The sequence below is a fragment of the Callionymus lyra genome, chromosome 9 (genome assembly GCF_982586985.1).
Source record: "Callionymus lyra chromosome 9, fCalLyr1.hap1.1, whole genome shotgun sequence".
Lineage (NCBI taxonomy): Eukaryota > Metazoa > Chordata > Actinopteri > Syngnathiformes > Callionymidae > Callionymus > Callionymus lyra.
In genome coordinates, this window is record NC_141826.1 from 20,235,115 (window position 1) to 20,257,429 (window position 22,315).

The following is a 22,315-nucleotide window of genomic DNA, read 5'->3' on the forward strand; positions in this document are numbered from 1 at the left end:
AAAAAAATTGAGTCAATTGTAGAAGAATTGGAGTCAAAGATTATAGAACATATAGCCACCTAGTGGCCATTGAATATGTGACACTGTATCTTCATGATTTTATGAATAGAGGTTTGTATTTGGCAAAAACTTGACGATGTGTATCACAATATGGGGTTAACGACTAGACATATGGTGATCTATTGTGATGCTTTAGGAACAAGGATATATTTGTAGTATTATCTTGTACTTGACTCTAGCGTCGCCGAATTTACAGACCACATGACTCTTGACTAAGTCGTTACTGATTACATTTTGTTTCCAAACCAAAATATGTCCAAACATCAGCTTTGAAAGCTGCTGGAGTCGACTGTATCCTCTCGTCCTCAGTCATCGCTGGGATCTCGGTTCCTTTAGCTGTGGGGAATTTAATGAAATATAAACCATAAAATAACTATTATCAAAAATAAAATGTGATTTCAAATGCATTTTAAAATATACATATTTTCGAATCCAGACGTTGCTGTTGAATATCGATACGTTATCGTGAAACCGAAATATGTAAAGTAAGTAAGTCATTTTTATTTGTATAGCGCTTTTCCAGACCAGGGTCACAAAGCACTTAAACAATCAAAACAATATTCAATAAAATCCTTAACATTGGAGTCGACTGTATCCTCACATCCTCAGTCATCGTCAGGATCTCGTGACATTTGGCTCCGAAATATGTTATGACTGCTGCCAGCTAGTGGCCGAAGGTTTAATTGCAACAGATAAATGAACAAACGCCGCAAATATGTGCATATTATTGATTTTCTGGAACTCCTCGATGTTATCTTGACCTTTTAAGTACATATTGTTTTGATTGTTTAAGAGCTTTGTAACCTTGGTCTGGAAAAGCGATATATAAATATAAATTACTTACTTGCTAATTAATTGTAAATATGGTTATCATTTTTCTTTGTTGCACACACTTAAATAAAATATAATGCCCTAAAAGAACTACGATAAGGTAAAAAAAAAAGAATTTAAAATAAGATTTAATTTGATCAATTTGAGTCAAATATCATAGTGCAGAGAGCGCCATCTAGTGGCCTTTAAACATGCAACCCTGTTTCACTACGTTTTATCGGCAAACATCGACATGGAAACAATCGGACGAGCACGGACATCGCAGGTCAATGAGGCGACATTAAGAATCTCCGTCGACAAAAGGGACGATTTGTCTTTGCTGAGTAACCGTTTGGCCCCCAGCGTCTCGCCCAGTAGCAGCGAGGGGGTGACCTTGCTGTCGCCCACAAAATCTCCACCTGCTCCGTCACGTTGGCTAATGGATAAAAATACACAGCAGATCCACCACACTCTGTCAATACAGCCAAGGACAGCTGCCATCTCACCGCCGACTCCAGGAATGTACAAACAAAGGCTGCGGAATGCACACACACACACTCACACACACACACACACACACACAATTGCAGACAGTAGCACCCGGCGGACCACCACATGGACCCCCGAGGCATTTGATGGTGAATAAACTGCCGTCGCTGCCGTTTCCTCGTCCCCACCTCCTGGCACGCCGACGTGCTGAGTGGACGGAATAAACCTCAATATTGCCGCGACCTCTCGACCTCCAGCGCCTGTGACCCCCCCACCCCCCGGCGGTTGTGTTTACCTCGTTACACAGCTACAGGCAGTTCATCTGGCCTCCCCCCGGCTCAGTACACGCAACACATGCTTGGTGTTCCGCCGTGTCATCTCTGACAGATGCTCTTATCTGACGGCCCGAGAGGAGTTTAGCCTCCGACACTGGCGGCGGCGTGGAGAAGCCATTACAGACCCGTGGAGGACGTGTCTGTGAAAGTAATTTAGCTGCTTCGCTGGAGATGGAGAACATTGTTCCGCTGACCACCGCAGTCCAGGGCGCGGACCGCAGAGTACTCGCTGTCGACTCAACATTTCACGGGGATCGTTGGGATGTTATTCAACCGTTTCTCTGACTACTTACATGCTTTGTCGTCGTGTACTTTCATGCCGGAGTCTCCTACAAATAGCCATGTATCTATTAGTAAGTAGTAGTAAAGTAAAGTAATGGTTTTTTGTAAAGCGCCTTTCTAGACCAGGGTCACAAAGAGTTTTAACAATCAAAATCAATATACAGTTAAAATACATGTTTTAAAAGACACATAAGACAGGCACTTGAGTCCCAGAAAATCAGGGAAAAGCACAAATAAGAATGTCTCAAGATGTTTCTTGAAGGAGTCAGTAGATCATCAAACACAGAGATCGTTCCAAAGCTTAGGAGCAACAGTCTGGAAGGATTTCAGAATCAGAATCCTTTTATTGTCCCGCGAGGGGAAATTCGGTTTAACAACAGCAATATACCAAAAAATAAAACACCCAGAAATAAAATATTAAAAAGAAAAGAAAAAATCTAAATAGAATAGAAAATAAATCTGCACTATATTATATACACAATCATATTTACAAAAATAACAAGAAAGGTGCAGTTAAATAATTATCTTGGTGTGAATATGTCTCCTCTGGTCCTCAACCATCAATAAATTGTGATCCATAAACCTCAGAGCCCGAGCTGGGGTGTAAGGCTGGATCAGATCACTGATGGAAGGTCTGACCATGAATAGATCTGAAAGTAAGAACCAGAATTTTAAAATTGATCCTGAAAGAAACTGGCAGCCAGTGAAGAGTTTTAAGGATCGGAGAAATGTGAGTTCTTCTACTAGAGCAGGTCAGAATTCTCGCTGAAGAGTTTTGTATCAACTGCAGGTGAGACAGATCCTTCTTGTTTAGACATGAAAACAAACTGTTACAATAGTTTAAACGAGAGACACAAACACATGGATTAAAAGCTCCAGATCGTGTTGTGACATGATTTTCATAAATTTAGAGATTTTTCTCAGTTGAAGGAAACAGTTTCTGGTCAGTTTTTATTAACGTGTTGTAACAAAAAATGTATATCTGTGTGTGAAAACTCTGTTTACGTTTGGATTAACCCAGGTTTGGATAGTTAAAATTACACCCAAAGTTATAATAAATTATAAATATCAAGCGTAATTATCTTGGGACGCAATAAAATGTACCCAAATATCCTCAAACTGAATATATTTGAAAGAATGACCTCAGTATTCACTCAAATTATTTTGAGTATAAATCCTAAAAATAGGAGAAAAGTCTTTAAAAAAAAAATACTATAGCAAATTATATTTAGAGTTTAACAAGCAGCATAAAAGTAAAAATGTCTACATGATCCTTTGGCTTCTGAACCTCAAACACACTTTTTTTGATTTTTAATTCAAACTTCATCTTGTCCTTTACTTAAGTTTGCAGTATATCTGTGATTTATTAACATTTGTACGCATCAAATTATACACATTTCCTTCTTTTTTTTGCATCAATCTTAAACACACAATTAGCAATTTTCGAATGATCGCACCAGATCGTTTACCTCAGTCGAGTTGAGAAAGTACCTGAGGACACGGTATAAGTCGGCTCACAAACTCGGTGGAAAACTATAGAAGATTATGATGTCAGAGTTGAGCCGCGGAATCTGTAACCAGGAAATGATTAATGTCTTCATGTGACTGATCCTGATCCTGAATAATTAACTAACCTGCCCTAGTCTATTGACTCAACAATTTGGACCAGAGAGCTAAATTGAAACTAGTTTCTATGTCAATGTAACGCAAAATAAAAAGGTGTATTGCTGTGATCCGTCTTTTTCGAGAACCCAGAAACGAGGCTCGTGCTTCCGTTATCGGGAGAATGAAAGTGAACAGGCAGATCGACCTCCTGCTGGGAGGCGTATGGTCTTCGGCAAGCGCCAGACGTTTCCTCTTAACGGGTTCACGGCGAGTCAAATCCCCCGTCAGTTGTGACTCGTTCCTTCTGTGCAGGTCTTGGCCGTCACTGCTGCTGTCGCTCGTGAAAATCCTTGGGCTCCCGATCGAAAAACAAACCAGCCCCGGATTAAAGGGAACGTCTACGTTCTCACCTTCTTAAGTTCGCTCGCTAAACCCGGCACATTCGGGAGGATTTATCGCGGCGCAAATAAGTCGAGGTGTCTGAACTACCGATCAGTCGTGGGCTGCGATTAAACAGGTTAATCGCTAACCTTGTGCATGTTTGATTAACTAGTTGTCGACTTTTATGTTTGGCGTCCTGAAGGAAAATAAAAGGAATTTGAAATGGTAGCTTAAGACGGTTAATCAATTGAAATGGAAGCAGACGACCTTGGCGTCATCGAGGGCTGTGTATTGACGATATATATCACACGATACAATGTATTGTAATTCTGTATGAACAAGTATATATTTGTGGTATTGTCCAGTACTTGACTGTACTGTGGCAGAATTTACAGACAACATGATTCTTGAACTATTTGTTTTCAAAACCAAAATATCTCCAAAAATCAGCTTTAAAAGCTGTATAAGTCCAATGCATCCTCTCGTCCTCAGTCAACACCAGGTCATGATTTTCTTGTGTCTCCAAGCTGGGACATATTAACTGAGGTTTAATTAAACCAGAAAAATGAACAAAGCCCGTAAATACATGCATGAAAGCCAAGATGCGATATTGTACGAAGAAATATAGCGATGTTTAGAGTTTCCGATATTTTCTTAGACCGCTAATGACGTCTAACCCGACTTTCACAAAATAATTGAGAGCCACCATCTTTGCAGGAACTCATTTGACATCAAACGTAAAGAAGGAACCCTCAATTTCTTTTCATAACTCACATGTATTCCGACCCCACCGAGGACCCCATCTCCCGCTGGTCCAGTATGGCGTCCTGACCCCCCTAGCCCCCCGATCCTCGTGTCAGTCTAAGGTATTTCCAGCTCTGGTTACCGTGGCAGCACTGGCTCCGGCTTGTGTGTCAGTCCGGGGTGAGGCTCGGATTCCTCAGCAGGCACGGGTCAGATTAAGTCCCAACCAGCGTGGCAGAACTTTGGGGGTCCCCTCACACGCCCCCTGCTGGCTGGCTGAAACTGACGAGTCAGAATGGATCGCCTTGAAGAATCACTTTGCAACCACTTGTCCCTGCACAGCCAACTTCTTTTTTAGAGATCTGTTGCTATGCTAGCAGTGGAGTCGACAATCTCGACATCTTGATCAGTCATGAAGCAGCCGAGCGTGCAAACCTGTCGCTAGTAGAAGTCACGGACACATGAAACCAGAAACTGGCGTCACACGTCTGGTTTTACAAGTTTACTGGACTCGTATGAACCAAACCAAACATCAACACCTTGTGAACACACGTCCGACTGTCACGAGCCTGATGGGTCTGAAGAAACTCCTTTTAGAAAAAGTTTCTGCTGTGTCACGTCCGTCACCCTGTGATGCAAGTACAGAAGTCAAAGAACTGATGATGTTCAGTTAGTTTGTGTTGTTGTGATGAAAAATGAGTGTTTGTGACATCCTGACATGATTCAGAATTTCTCCCTCGGCCAATCAAACCTGATGCTGGTTCCGGACCGTGTCTGGGTCAGCTGGTGTTTGTTGATCCTCATGGTGACACGCCCGCAGGAACTCTGGTGCTGGTATTACGTAGTTCTGGCCCGGTAAACCGGTCCAGTTCGATGACGGTTCAGCGGGGACCGTGCAAGCCCTGCATTGTTTTCTTTGGCTGCAGGTGTTGTTTTAATTTAGGGGGCGTGGCCTATAGTAACGCGTTCAGTATCTGACTGGGGACGCCGGCATCTATCGCACATGTTTGTCTTCACACACACTCACGGACACACACACACACACACCCTCTCCCTCTGGAGCCTTACGTAACGTGTGTGTCAATATGTGGGAATTCAAGAGTGTGTGTGTTTGAGGGTGTGTGTAAGACATATTTTATAAGCGAGTGCATTTTCAACCTCGGATGTGAAAACGACAAGACTTGTTGTAATCGGTTGTTGTTGTCTTTGGGACCCAAACACAATAACATCAGCGGCTCGTCAGGACTTCCGTTGGTTAAGTCGCTGGAATGTAAGAAAGTTGGGAGGAATTCCTGAGCTTCTATCAAAACAGCTCCTTGGAATGTTTCTCCGGGACGCTGCTGTTCCTGGCAGGATTAGTTCTGGGCGGACGGGGGGGTGGACGGGGGGGGGGGGGGTGTTGTTTTGCTGGTGGAGCCCCAGAATTTAATCTGACCCCTGAAACCCCTAGGTGGTCTTAAATAATGAGCCTATGTGTCAGTCCTTTGCTGCGAGTTGCGCCTGGTGACCTGCCGAGTTGATCCAGTGTCTTTTCGGTCGAGAAGCTCAGTTGACCATGAGAGACTCTGCGAAGATCTCTCTCAAAATGTGGATTTGACTGTAAATGTGTGGCCCTTATAAGATCAGTGTAGATGGAAAATGTTTGACGGCTACCTATTTTGTTTTTATTATTGTATTTACTCTCAATATATCTTTCTTGACCCTTGTGTTATTTGAGGGTCAATGTGACTCGAAGGCCTGAAAACAAATGTGTTTGTGGTATCCCTTTTGTTGTCTGTGGGTCAAGGTGAACGACCTTCATCACTGCATATGTATTTCTTGAAGCCAGGGAGATTTGATCCAGAGACAACACAAGGTTTACGACAAACATACTGGTTTTCGGGTCACCTTGACCCTGACACAACACAAGTGACGACACCGTTTTTTTCGTTGTCCTTTTTGTGAACTTTTTTTGCCACTCAAAATAAGAGTGAATATGGAGATCGTATTTAGATAAATAACGTTATTATATATAATTTCTAAATTAATAGTTTATATTTATTTGGCTTCAATTTATGTTTATCTTATTTATTCCTTTTTTCCATGTTGTTTAATTTTTTTTTTTCCTATTTTGGCTTGAAGGCCCCTCGAAAAATGTATTTCCCAGCCCCTGGTTTCGGTAGATCATAATTATATAGTAAATTCTACTAAATATCTTTATCCGCTGCCATTGAAAACGTACAGTACATCTGTGCATCATTGTTTTAGGTAGAAAAAGGTTCGTTTGGGGAACAAACCTGAGTAAATAGTCTTATTGGCGCCAACTCTGGGTCACCATGCGGTTTTTTTCCCCCAGCTACTCAGGATTGTGATGTCAGAGCTGCGGTTTGTGTTCCATCCACAGAAGAATCCGTCAGAAACTAGAACGTGTGTTCCATGTACGAGCAGCTCAGCAACTTCTCGCTTCATCGCCTCGACGTCACTGCAAACGCGCTGCAACACCTCCACCAAGCGGCGTGTACTCGGTACTGCAGCCACAAAACAAAGGAGCCGTTTTTTTTTGTCTCTTCTTTTGTCTTCGAGGAGCTTCCGGTGCTGCAGCCTCTCCCGGTTCTTCAAAACGTGTGATGATGGATACTATGTCCGGACCGGTCCGGATCAGAACAAGAATCGGAAAACTTTTATTTCCAGCCTTTTAAAAAGATCTCTGTTGTGGTGTCATTACAGAATATAAAAATGAATTGATAAGAATAAAATAAAAAGAGATTAATAAAATACAATACAGTGAATTAAAAAACAATAAGAGACATTATGTTGTGATGCATATGATGTTATGATGATTTATATTAAACGTGAACTCTAGAGCTGATGCATCTTTTTTAAAAACATGATCATTTTGTTTCTTTCGTCCAGAAATGTATCTTCTCAAGTCCTTTACTCGGTCATTGATTCCATCGGATACATTACTTTCACTGGAAGCGCGACTTGACTTAGAAGATTGTCAGCAAGTGCATCATGTAGTCATATACAGTACATGAGTGACGAACACTTGATCCTCGCCCGGTAGATTCCAGTATTAGTGTATTTCCTGGTGAATTTTTAGGGTTAAAACTGACACGGCAACACTTCCCCCGGGACAACAAAGACACACTGTCTTCCTGTGAATTCTTTCTCACCTGCTCAGGTGTCGCTTCCTCATAGTTCATCTGCAAACAGAGCGATGGATGTGTCATGAAGCTGTGCTGACTTACTGCTGTGATCTGAGTGTTGCAGTTGTTATATGAACATGCTGAAGTGGAAACACATTTTCTCACCTATGTTTTTAAAATTTTAATTGAATTTTTAAAGATATTTGTCCAAAGCTGGACTTGCCTTGTTACTGGGACAGTTTTATATTTTATATAAGTGCATTTGTATTATATTAATGCTATTATTTCACATTTTTTTTTTTTTATATTTAAACGTGTGTGTGTATATATATATATATATATATATAATGTAAGGTTACTTCCCTTGTCTCATCATCATTTTCTTAGTTTGTCTGTGACTTCCCAGTTGTCTCTGCATCAACTTTCCTTGCATACAGACCTGTGTATTGAAGCTACTCTTATATGATACCATCGTCCCAGTGAGCCGGGGTTGACTGCAGCGTTGTCTCGTCTGAGTTCAGAACTTCCGCTTGAGCTGTTACCAAAGTTCGCCAGCAGGAGGCAGTGTTGGCCCATTTATGTCCGTTTATTGTGGCTCGTGATTTGTGGACATTTATTCATTTATTATCTTCAATGTTTTTTTTATTTGTTTATAATATTTAATTCATCATTGGCAATTTTTCATTTTATGAAAAACGATACCTTTTCAGATCAAACTGTTTTAATTTTCTTTTTTTGTTTTAATGCATATATTGATTGATTATAGATTTATACAATTATGAATGGTAACAAAATACAACACAAATTACTTCCTCTTTTCTAACCCCACCTAATTACAGTAACTTACTTTACTTATGTCTGTGTGAATCTTAAATAAAAATAACAAATTACAAAAACAAAAACTTCTTCTCAACCTAACCTAACAGGTGTGTCTAATAAACTGAATGAAAAGTAATTTATTTTCATTCATTCTTCAACTTTAAAGGACCAGATTACTTGCGTATGTCGTCTCTTTTACCCATTACCCAGTTGAACTCTGGACATGTCTAAACTTCAATGTAATAACACGTTTGGCCTGCAATAACCAGAAAACAATACTTTTTTTCTTACCTTTATTGCAAGATTGAAAGAAAACCAGAGCAAAATACGTGAGGATGGACCTCCAAATAAATCTTTTTTATTTTCACTTTCATAGTTTCATTGTCTCTCACGTTTAATCAACTTTTGAATATCTTAAATCAACCTGATTTTTGCAGAACTTAAACCCTAAACATTGCTTGACTGTAGACTTTTGTGTAAAACTTCTCGTCAGCTGCAGTCATGAACTCCTCAGTGTCCTCCAACAGTCGTGTTAATGTTTATGTTGCGACTCACAGAAGCGTCTGTTGAGCCTCGTCTCGGCTCACTGGTCCTGTGTTGCTGCGACGGACAGTAGAGACTCTGTGTGGAGCCTCGGGTTCCTCGGCTGCTTTGTCTGCATGATCTCGTCTGAGGAAAAAAGTGGATTGTTGATTTTTTTTTTTTCAGTTTAGTTCTCGGAGCAGTCGTGCGACATCGTTCCAGCGTCTGAATCTGTATCTGAAAGATGTGGAACTGACCGTTCCTTTGTTCTTTCTTCAGGACCTGGAGATCGTTTACTCGTACCTGCACGGGATGGAGGCCTTGTCTAACCTCCGGGAGCACCAGCTCAGGTCAGTCCTCTGAAACGTCCTCTGATGACACTCAGACCTGCTACTTTTCTGTCATGGAGATGATACTTTGTTTGCTTTGTTGTTGTCCTTAAAAAAGACACGTTTGTGACAAAAAAACCCAACTTGGATCTGAACTACTTGGTTCTGCAATGACTCAAAATTCAACACGTAAGAAAGTTGTGTGATAAAAGTAGAGCTAAGTATTTAACTGATGAAAATATACTTTATAGGAGGTACGAGTTGTGGAATAGTTCAATTAATTATTATGACTTCAAATAAAACATATTTTGCACGGAAGTTAATATTGATTAGTTGAATTTAAAATTTAAAATGTTGAAACTTCAATTTTTCTTTTATGAAATGTTTTTTTATTTTTTTTATTTTTATATATAAAGTGTTTTAAAAATGTTTTTTTTATAATTTAATACTTTCAAAATTAATATTTTTTAGTAATTGTTGGATTATGCAACATGTATTTAACATGTAACCTTTTAAATACAATATAAAAATATTGGTATAATATTGCCACAGTTTTTACAATATTAATTTTACGATATTAATTTTAAATATTAAAACAAATATTAAACTTTTAGAGTTTTAGTTTTTGCCGAGTTTTATTCAATAGAAACAAATTCTACCTTTTCATTTAATTCAGTTATTAAAATAAATAATTAAATGCTTAAGAAAATGTCAATGAAGTAATTCAAAGTTTCAATATTTGAAATTATTTAATCATTCAATTTTCTGCAGTCACTGATATGAATATAATAAACTGAGCTGCAGTCTCTGCTCTGAACACAAGAGGGTGCAATTGTTCGAATACGATCGGGGGTCCGGATGACTGAAAAAGTTCTCCAGACATGGAGCGGTCATGGAAATGTAACCTTCTGATGATCATGTTATTGTCGCTCCGGTCAAAAGTCTCGGATGTCCAGTTCCCACACTCCGGGTCCCTCCTCCCTCCCGGGTTCTGGGCCCGCCCCCGGCTCTCCGGACAAACAGTCAGAAGTCTGTTCCCAGTGAGCCTCGTGTGCGTACATGTGGATTATTCCGGGCCGGGAACAATGTGGCGCTCCTCGACCCGCGAGCTGGAACATTCCAGCGTGTGACCCCCCCTCCACCACCCCTCCTCACCCGTGTGCCGCCTCCCGAGGAATGTCCCTGCGGTCTGAGCGAGACCCGAACCCTGCGACTTCCCAGTCGGCCAGACAAACCCCGCTCACGCCGGGATTATAGGGATGCTCTTTTTTCCCTGCAGGCGGCAGGAATGTTGTTTCCCTCTCGTTGTGGTGGTTGTGTAACAGGAGCCCGGGTGCTTGAGACCTCGCGTGGACCAGGACCAGGTCCGGTCCTGTCGTGATGATCATCATGGAGTGAAATATCAGACAGTGGTGGCACGAGTTTGAAAGATGAATCATCATCAGAGTTACTCACTCACACCGGAGTTTGACCAGTGACACATTTATGAATCTGTATTCAGGTGTTGGTCAACATTGGTCTTTATAAGTAACTGATAATCATCTTGCTCATGAGGATCTCATATGTTCCTCGGTCAGAATAGAGATCTACTATCTTCTCCAAACGATAACCTCCTTAGCTGATCCACATTTTTGTGGGGAAACAGAGGCTCTACCCTGAGTCTCAAGCTGCTGTAATTGAGTCAGATATTAAGGTTTTCTTCAAGAGCTTAGTTCTTGTCCACATGTGACGTGGAGACCTGCTTTTATTTTGAAGGTTTCTGACCAACTAACGCGACTCTTTTCTCTTGCAGGATGATGTGCGAGACGGTTCGTTACGAGCGACACGAAGCAAACGAAGTCCTCTACTAGTAAGTGTGTGTGTGTGTGTGTGAGTGATCTACATGATGAAGATGATGATGATGATGATGATGAAAAGGCTAAAGATCATGTTATGGTGAAGGTCATGAAGATAAAGAAGAATAAGAAGGTGGTGATGAAGATGATAATGAGGATGAAGAGGAGGAAGATAATGTTGTTTTTGATGGTAATGATAGTGAAGATAAAGAACAATAAGATGATGGTGATGAAGATGATGATGATACATTTGATGGTAAAGATGTAGACGATAAGGAACCATGTTGTGTTTGCAACACTGACAATAAAAGCTTCTGATTTTGACGACAAGATGTTGATGAAAAGATGTGATGATGATGACGATGAAGATGGAAGGAATAAGATGGTGGTGATGATGAAGATGATAATGATGATGAAGAGGGGGAAGATAATGCTGGATTTGATGGTAAAGATGACCATGATGAAGATAAAGAAAAATAAGATGGTGGTGATAATGATTAAGAAAATGGTAATGATAGATAAATGATGATGAAGAAAAAGATGGAATGAAAATGATAGTGAGGATGAAGAAGATAAATGACAATAAGATGGTGGTGATGATGAAGATGTAATGACCAAGATGAAGATAGAGAAGAATGAAATAATAATGATGAAGATATAATGACCAAGATGAAGATGAATGAAATAATGATGATGAAGATATAATGACCAAGATGAAGATGAAGAAGAATGAGATGAAGATGAAGAAGAATGAAATGATGACGAAGAGGAGGAAGATAATAATGAATTTGGTGGTGAAGATGAAGAAGACAAAGATGGAATGAAAATAACAGAAGAGGATGAGGAAAATGAAGAACAGTAAGATGGTGATGACCAAGATGAAGATAAAGAAGAATGAAGTGATGAAGAGGAGGAAGATAATGATGATTTGGTGGTGAAGATGAAGAAGACAACGATGGAATGAAAATAATAGAAGATAAAGAAGAAAAATATGGTGGTGGTTGATGATGATCATTAAGATAAAGAAGAGTAAGTTGATGGTTATGAAGATGATGGTGATGAAGATGGTTTTAATAAAGAGGATGTTAATGATGATTAAGAAGAAGATGATGATGATGATGATGAACTCACCTGACCACCTCTGACCATCTCTCTGAGGTTGATGTAAGGAGAAAAAATGTGAGGTGTTGCGTTTCCTCTCTTCCGCTCTCTCTCTCCCTCCCTTCCTCTCTCCCTCCTGCATGATTCAATCACTGGGGAGTAAAATTGACTCTTAAAAGCTTCTTCTTCAGTCGGGAGGGAAGCGTCGACACGTCCGGTAACGTTTACAAGAATCTGCTCTTTGTAGACCTTCGTCTGCCTCCAGCATCTCGACTGTAAACACACCAGAAAGAAAGACGGATACGAGAAGAAAATGTCAGGACAGAACAAATTTCAATTAAAAGAAATTGTGAAATCTTTTTAAAAATACATTTTTATTTGAGTAAAGTATAAAGAATCCAGAATTGAAAGAAAAACTGTCAAAATATTAAAAAAAACCTCTGATGTTGGGAACATAACGGAGCAGACAGTCACACGAAAAAGGTGATCGACTCCTTAACTGAGCCGCTCGTCTCACTCTCTTAAACACTCACTTAATGATCCACACGACTCATGAGTCACGACAAACGGATCCCACACTGGATAACAGACCTGGAACTACATTGATCCCTTGAGTCGGAAGTGAAGGTCAAACATTAGACGAGAACAACGCGACCGACCTCCGACATCACTTCCTCCGAACTTCCCTTGTTTAGAGGAGCAGCCGATTCCACCTGTGGCGGCACCTGGACCGGCAGATCCGGCTCGACCCGGATCAGTCCAATCTGTTCTTGAGTTAATCCTTAGAACCTACGAGACGTAAATAATTGAGGAGTGGAGACGAGGAACGACAAGACGGCATCGCAGAATCAAGAATAACAGAAATAAAAAACAAAAAGCAAAAAAAAAAGTTTCAGTGAGTTACTCACTTCTTTAATCTAATCTAATCTAATCTCTATTTATATAGCGCCTTTCTAGACCAGGAAGTTTATTACCGACACATTTTACTTGCAGTTAGCAAAAAATTTGTAAATGACACTGATGTCTCTTCCTGTGTACAATAAGTGATTATGGTGAGTCAGAACCTGGTCAACTGACTAACTAATGAGTCATGACCTGTTGAGTAATTGTTGTATTTCTTGACGATCAGCTGTTCTCTGTGTAAGAGAGCCCTCTAGTGGAAACCAGTGTCATAACATGTGTAAAATCTAGCAACACACCCAAGTGTTCAGTGAGTCCTGCAACTATAGGACTCGAACTCGGCATCACAGTTCATGAAACGTGGGTTGAAACTGCAATACTTCGAGTGTAAAGTTAAAGTGGAAATAAGTAGGGTTGAAAACATTGATTCTGGCGCCCCCCAGTGTCCAAACTAGGTCGTTCAGTTGACCCATTAAAACGTGCATATTTCTATTTTGACTGTTTCAGAAGCTCTTTGTTTCAATTAACATCATTTCTAGCTTCAACCACATTTCTTTTCCTCTCCGTGTTCATATGCGGTGACGGTTGCTTTTCTCTCCACAGTCCGGACGACGTCGGCAGCTGCTGGTACATCCTGCTGTCCGGTTCCGTCTTCATCAAGGAGTCCATGTTCCTGCCCAGAAGCAGGTGGGTCACGAGGTCAAAGACCGGAGAAGGGCATGTGGTCTGGTTGTCACAGAAGTGTCTCGATAAGATCTAGCTCGGATCTCACCTTGTGGAGCCGGTCCGGTTGTGGTTCATTGATAGTCACAGATGCAGCTTCCTCAAACGCAGAGGAAGTGGAGAAGCTTTAGAAGAAGCGATGCTCACGCGATGATCAGTCGAACAAAAAAAAACGTCCAGAGTGCACTCACTTCTGTCGGAGCCAGGGACCGATAACCATTTTAATCTCCAAATCATCGGCCCTTTTTAAAACGGCCCAGGTGCTTGAAGATCGGATCACGCAAACTAAGTCAAAGTTAGTAGGATTTTTCTTTTTCAAAATAAAAGCAATATTCATGACCAAGTACTTTGGATGTATTTCCATGGTAACAAATGTTATCAGCAGGGATAAAACTGTGTGTTTAAGGTAGGTCCGCTATGGAGAGAATCTTTGACTCTGATGTGACTATAATCTCATATATTTTTGGACTATAATACACACTTAAAATACTACTAAAATTTTATAATTGTGTGTGCTTTATTTGAATGTTTAATTATGGTTGTGCATACCGACCTTCAACCAATATTATCTGGTACAGGCTACTTAAAAATACACTGTCAAAAAATGTTTTCGTGCATCTTTTGTAGTTGCATCGTGAGGCGCCGTAGTATTGACCGACTACGGAGCCTTGCAGAGTAATACGAAGTAATGCATTATAAGTACTTCAACATAATATTAGGGTGTGTGTATAAGGATGGCACTTGTTTAGAGACGTGCCTTCGAACTGATTTCAAACTCGAGGCTATTAGTAAACAAGTAGAACAACACATGGACCTTTTGTATAAAACAAACACATCTGGTGCTTATTATAGTCCCACAAATATGGTGATACATGTTTCATGTGTTTGGTTCTGGTGTCGTGATGGTGTCATGATGTGACTTCCCGGTTCTGAGAACTGCGGTTACTAACTGTGATTTTTGGGGGTAGATGATTTAGAAGGTCTCTGTTGAGCGTCTTGCCAGTGGGTGGTGAGACGAGTTAGTTGAACACAGTTGGACTTGAGTCGTGAGCTAAAATGGCTGATGTCTTAGGTCTTCCCAGACCCCAGGTGGGGGGGGGGGTGATTGACAGGTGCAGGATTAGAGTCTCTAGCAGATGCCAGGGTTGACCAGCAAAGTCCAAAAGTGATGAATTTTGACAAAATGAGCCTCTGTGAGGACCTGCTGTGTCCCTGGGTCACACCTAGAAAATGTGAGTCTTTGTGGGTCAAAGTTGTTGTTGTTCTCTCTTACAATGCAGGAGTTGTCGTGTTTAAGTCGAGTCATCTGACGGGTCTTCACGTCTGTCCCCTCTGGTCATTTAAGTGTCTCCGAGTGTGACCCACATGTTATGTAGTAGCTACTGAGTCCAGGAGGTTAATGAGTGATCGGTTCCGGTCGCAATCTTAAAGTGTGTCAGTGACTCGGCTGCGGGGTCACATGACCCACCTCTGTCTTTTGAGGATGAAAGTTCGTGAAAGTGTAGAAGCGGTTGAGCTGCAGGAAGTGAGTCGTCCTCCCGAGTGAACTCACCACGTCGGCTCAGCAAGGGGGGAGTGCAAGGGGCGGGGCCAGAGCACAGAAGCTTGTCCACACAAACACACACTGTCAGAGTCGCTCCAGCAGCAGGACCGTGTCGCAGTCAAAAGTCCAGTCTCTACCGAGACTCTGATGAAGGACTGGACGGCCACAGGACCGCCAGGTAAAAGGCGTTAGATCTGTAGTGTGTGTGTGTGTCGGGTGAAACGTCCCGTGTGGACTTTGATTCTGGTGTCATGACAGGGTGTGTGTGTGTGTGTCTGGGGGGGTGTTGCCGCTTTTCATGTGTTTGAAGAAAATGTTCCCTGCTGCGGTCGAGAAGGAGTGAAAAAAGTTCTGTCAAAGTCAGAGCCGTGGTGTGTCACGAGCTGCAGTCGTAAATTCTATTTCTGAGTTTGTGCGGCGCTCCGGAGGAATTCTTGCCGCGGTGGGTTCGGGGGTTTTAGCGGGGGTGGGAATTCCTCCGACAGTGTTTTCATTGAGCGGTCAGTCACCCGCTGACCTGCCCTCTCTGATGAGTCCTCTTGCATAACTCGAATGTTTCTGCTCTGACGCTGCCTCGTCCCAGCTCTCCAGGGGCGAAGGGCTCGTGGGAGGAAGGGGAAGGTTAGGCAGCACGTTTAGAGGGTACTGGATTTTTAGGGTTTTTGCTTTTGGGATCTCTGTGTGTGTGTGTGTGTGTGTGTGTGGACCACATTCCACACTGTTGTGTAAGCAGGAAGAGTGACATAATGTTTGTCCTTGTTTGCACAACTCCTTGATAGTATTTCAAAAGATTATGACCACCTGCCAAAATATCCCAATATTATCTGGCACCTGCCTGGTCGGGGTGTGTATTGACTAGAATCTGTTGATACAATATTTATCAAAATACATGGAAACAATTATATTGCAATACTGTAGTAACACATATATATTTGTAGTATTGTCGAGTACTTGACTCTGGTGTTGCAGAATTTACAGACCACGTGACTTTTTGACAAAGTCGTAACTGCTTTCATTTGCTGTTGATATCGATAAATTGTCGTAAGGAAAAAAAGGGATATTTAAGGATATCAATCGTCTGTGTTACACTCCTTACACCTGCAATACTGTAAAAGCACAGATATATTTGTAGTGTTGTCCAGTACTTGACTCTGGTGTTGCAGAATTTACAGACCACGTGACTTTTTGACAAAGTCGTAACTGATTTCATTTGTTTTTAAAAACCAAAATATCACCAAACATCGGCTTTAAAAGCTGCTGGAGTCGACTGTATCCTCTCGTCCTCAGTCATCGCCGCTGGTTTGTATAAACTTAAGCTAAGGACAATTAGAAAAAATAAATACCATAAAAGAAGAATGATAAAAAAAAGATTATATGATAATTAAATGCATTTTAAATGTATATATATTTTTTTTATTAATACAGTGCTGTTGATATCGATAATTGATGTAAAGAAAAAAAGGGATATTTAAGGATATCAATCGTCTGTGTTACACTCCTTACACCTGCCTGGTTTGTTATCTGGAATAGATCAGACTCTGGTCCTTCCATTTTGGGGGAATTGGAATTTTAGGAATGTCATGGTCTTGAGCAGGAAGCTAGCGGAGCTTCAAAGGGGACGTCATGGAGAGACGTTCTCTGCTTTGATACTGACGCCAAAAAAAGGGACGAAAATCTAGAATCTAATGACGAGACAACAGAGCGTCCTTGTTATGATGAAGGTTTACATAGTTAAGTTAACTTGATGATGTACTTTGTCATGATCCAACAATATTTTGATTCCTTTAATAATGTTCGCGTCAGATTCCCATGAGTCCATTTCAGCACCATCTGAAGCGGGTCCATCTCCACGTTTGTGGTCAGAACCGGCGGCTGCTGAAGCGCCCTCTACAGACTCCGAGTGGAACTTAAGAGAACCTCTCACCGCCCCTGATCGCGCCCCCATCCCTCGCATCCAAACTTCCACTCTCGCGCGTCAGCTTCTTCCGTCCGAGTTAAACCTTCATCCCCGTTCCTCGTCGCTGGTTTGATCCCGAACTCGCCGGACGTTTAGAGTCGGCCCACTCGGTTTCATGTCGGCAGCTCTAATCTCCCAACAAGACACTTTTGTTGCACTCAGCCTCCACTTCCATAATCCCTCGCTCAATATCTCACTTCACCGGCTGCGGGCTCGGATTACCGCTGTCGGGAATGTAAATGGACTTGAAGTAACGTGTCGCCTGTGAGTTCTGACGCATGACTCATGACTGGACCAGGGAGCTTTCACAGAAGAAGAAAAAAAAAACCCCTGAGTCAGCACTTTCCAAACGCAAGAGAAAATCCAGTTGATGATGCAACATATTATTTTTCCTGATGGACATTAGGTTTGTGATTGTGGACATGAAGGACATGAAGGACAGTACCTTCTCTTAGGTCCTCTTCATGAAGGTTGAGCAAAGCTCCACACTAATGATGGACAATCTTCTTCACCTCAAGACGTGACCACAGATGTTTTGACAAGTAAAATAAAACTCTTTAATTTACGTAGGCGTTGAACCGACAGTCAGTCTGTGGATCTAGTGGAACCATCTGAACACAAAAACAACAGCAGCTTTTCGGAGAAACACAAAAGGCACCAGAGTCTAGTGTACTGTATGTACTGTATATACACAGTCTACTACTGTGAGTGCTATTAAATTACAGTGTTATTACTACAGTGTTATTACTTATGCAGTATTTCTGCTGTATTATTACATTAATTAATACTGTACTTTTATTGTTGTCCTGCCATTTATGTTTCACTACTTTACTATTACTCTGTTCTTACTAGTGTTTTGTTACTGTAGTATTACCCCATTGTTAACTACTGTATTATTAATGTACCATTTCGACTACAGTATTGCTGTATTTATTTATACTGTAGTATTACTTACTTCTGTACCATATTGTGTATAGTATTGTATAGTATTTGTAGTCCATTACTACTGTGTTATTACTTAACTATTTCTATAGAATTACTGTTTTAGCAATACTACACTACTAATCTATTACAGTATTGTTGCGAATGTAGTATTTATTTAGCAATACTACTGTAGACTTAAGCTGTCTTAAGTATTACTACTGTAGGATTACTTCTGCAATATTGCTAAAATGGTATTTATACTATGACCAACACGTCTGCTTCTACTATTAGTAGTTATTCTACTGTCAAGCAATACTTGGCAGGTGAATAAGTACAACTACTACCACAGCTACAACTACAATAAGTACTTCAACCGCTACAATAACAGTTTAGAGTAAAACAAAAGTATGAAATACTTGTAGGTGAATATTTCAGTGTTCAAAAGTCAAAGTTTCAAGTGAGACTTGGTTCCGGATCTTTCCAAATCCCTGCACGAATGTGGGTCACTGTCCTCAGCCGCACAAGTGTGAAGCACAACAAGGAGGTTGTTGTGTCGGCGCCGCACAAAGACATCTTTCTTACGCAAACCTTCGCGTCGGATCTCCTCGGGCCTCGAATGTCCACGTCGGACCATCTGAGACTTCTGCTTTTAATAAACCTTGAACGTCATGGACGTGTTCCTTACGTGGTTCCACCACATGGGTGGGCGGAGTCGGGGTTCCATAACTGACCTGAATAAACACAAACTGGCGAGTTCTGGTGTGACCCGACTCATAAACTCTTGTCTTTCCTCCTCCAGCTTCGGGAAGCGGTCAGCCGGGAGTCTGAGAAGAGGGTGCGAGTGCATCGTCCTGGAACCTTCCGAGATGATTGTGGTGAGTTACATGTACCAGAACCAAACCAAGTTCTGAAAGGTCCAATATGATATGACGTCTATCATGACTGCCATCGTTTTCATTTTTGCTGTTATAACTTTTCTTCATGTGAGTCGCTCACGCTGCTCCTCCTTTGACTCGTAACAAGTTCTAACTTGAGCTCATGGTTCTGAGCCTCCAGCGAACCAACAGAACAAGCTGATCCGGAACCAGTTCTCCTTCAGGAGATATGTAAATGTCGTGGCGTCATTGAGGACACTGGCATGTCTCTGTGACCGTTTAAACAGAACTTAACTGACCCAAGGCCTTCCTAGAACAGAACAGCTGTTCCAACATCTGACCCGGTTCTCATTGTGGAGACGGGACAGAACAGACGCTCTACAGTAGTTCTGTAATATCTTGCTGGTGCCGGTCCAGATGTCAACAGCTGCCTAAGAATTATGTCAGAACTGCCACATGAGTTTGAAAACTTCTGCTGGTTAGAAAAGGTTCTGGGCAGCAGGTGGAGTCAACCAAGGCTCTGGTCTGGTACCAAGAGGATCTGGGTTCGATTGCTTTGAGAGTTCAGAGGTCAAAGTTTGTTTGTAATCCCTGAGAAGACAGCGTGACTTTTTCAGACCTTTGTTACCTTCGTAACTGTATACTTCTTAAAAGTAGCCTTGAGATTAACCTCTTAAAGTACTTCTATGTCTTCTACTACTACTACTGCAGCCGGTACTACAACCGCTGATATTGGTGCTTTCACAGGGTTGATATACAGTATGTGTATATCATGTAATGGGTTAGGTTAGGTAGAACATTATTGACCTAACCTATTACATGATATACACATGTATCAATACTGTGAAAGCACTAATATCAGTACTTGGTACTACCATAATGTAAGTACTTCTTCTCACTAGTATTGGAACTTATGTTCAGCATATACTACTCTGCAGCTGCGTCATTTACAGTAATACTGTTACGACATGAGTAGCTTCTATTACTACTATTTCTACTCCTGCTTTTTCACTTTTAATTAAAAAATAAATCTTGCATAACATCCTACACCTGAAATAATCTTCAGATACACTCGTCTGCTCTCGGCAGTTCACGGCTCTCCACGGTTGCCATGGCAGCAGCTGGTGCGGCACAGAGAGACTTGTTGTCGTGTGGTTTAATCCCACCGGCGCTGTGAGATGGAGACGCGAGACTCCGACGAACACTTTCACATTCGAGGTGTTGCGACACACACTGCTGCTCGAGCGGAGGTGGGAGAGTATAATCCAGAGAGTCTTGTCAATCACCGTCTTTGCTGACCGGCATCCACACACACACTCACACACACACACACTCAGACACTTCTATTTAAGCAGGGGAAGGCGGGGCCAGCAGCGAGGAACCACGTGACTGGACCGCCACACTCACTCGTCTTCCTCTCCCTTCTCTCAGGTGGACTATATGGATGAAAATGAGGAGTACTTCCAGAGACAAGCCTCCCACCGACAGTCCCGCAGGCGCTTTCGGAAGATCAACCAGAAGGGCGAGCGGCAGACGATCATCGACACGGTGGACCCGTACCCAGCAGGGAAGCCGCCCGTCGCCCGGGGCTACCACACGGTGAGTTCTGCTCTCGGGAACCCGGACTGTCCGGACTCGCTGTGCTGCTGCTGCTGGGTTGATGCGGGACCAGCGTCGAGCTGCTGGTTCTGCTCTTTTCCTTCTTCCCGATGAACCTCAGCTGGTTCTGCTGTTGTTGACGTTTGCTGCGCTGTTTTTGTGTTCTTGAAGCTCGAAGTGGTCGAGCCAACAGAACATCCGTTGACGTGTTGTGAGCAGGAATATAAAGATTTTTCACTGTGTCAGCTGGAACACAGTCCTTCGGCTGAAGTGCTCATGTAGCCGAGGTGCAGAGCTGTGTCAGCAGTGAATTGTGGATCTGTGTTTGCTGTACTTACTTGGGAAGCTAAGATGCTAACCTGGCGTAGCTGTGTTGTTGAATTCTGAAGTTTGACGAATGCTGTGTTGGATTGGAAGAACAAACTGGTTTAGATGTGCAGAGGAAGCTTTGACATCTGTAAGAGACTCGCGGGAGAGCAGATAGAGATCACTCTGGCTCAGGAACACCCAGGTTTCTTCACAGGCAGATTAAGTCATTAAATGGTTAAGGTTGTTAGTAATTATTGATAAACTTAAATATCTTATTTATAAGATATATTTTTACTTCCCCCCCAAATTGATGTATTATATAATTATTTATTTATTTTTTGGCCTCCAAAGTTATTTTTTATTTTATTGTAGTTTTTTTGTTTACATTCCAGTAAGGTCGGTTTCAAATAGAATAATACATTTTTTTTAAATTGTATTTTATTTAAAGTTAACATGCAAATATAAGTGGTGTTTTTTTTTCATTTTGTGTTGCAATCAAAGTTCGATAGATGGCGCTGCTTGCAACGTCCGCAAAGGAATAATGAAATCCTGCAAAATCCTGGCGATGACTGAGGACAAGAGGATACAGTCGAACCCAGCAGATTTTCCCGCGACGCCAGAGTCGGAACTACTCTGTTGCTCCTACAGTATCAAAATATATTGCGATATATCTATTTGTTGCCGCTGAATATCGTGATACGTATCGTATCGACGTTCTTGCCAAACACCAGATGACGATCAGTCGCACTGATTTCATCATATTCCCAACATTCTTCGAGGTTACTGTCACACCAGGGAGCGAGTGGAGGAGAATAATGCGTCCCTCCTCCTCCTCCTTCTCCTCCTCCTCCTCCATCTCCTCCATCCAGCCGCACCCCACTTTCTAAATTTAGCCCTGCTGTGTCTTGGCTGGACTGCGCTGAACTTTCTCATGGTCGACTCTCGGAAACGACTCCTGTGGGAAGGATGGAGCAGTCGCCATGGCAACCGGCGCTCCCAGCTGGGCCGGCGCCGTGGAGCGGCACCACGACAGCGGCTGACACGA

General features: G+C 41.9%; 1 protein-coding gene across 6 annotated transcripts in view; it reads left to right on the top strand.

The window, feature by feature from the left end:
* The window catches only part of rapgef2b (Rap guanine nucleotide exchange factor 2b), a 72,153-nt gene that overhangs the window by 18,737 nt on the left and 31,101 nt on the right, over positions 1-22,315 (top strand). For all 6 annotated transcript variants that reach the window (XM_087799334.1, XM_087799331.1, XM_087799335.1 and 3 more), the window contains exons 2-6: positions 9,455-9,525; positions 11,297-11,353; positions 13,944-14,027; positions 19,287-19,362; positions 20,794-20,961. In XM_087799334.1, the coding sequence (XP_087655460.1) occupies positions 9,455-9,525; positions 11,297-11,353; positions 13,944-14,027; positions 19,287-19,362; positions 20,794-20,961 (456 nt within the window). The remainder of the gene's footprint in view (positions 1-9,454; positions 9,526-11,296; positions 11,354-13,943; positions 14,028-19,286; positions 19,363-20,793; positions 20,962-22,315) is intronic.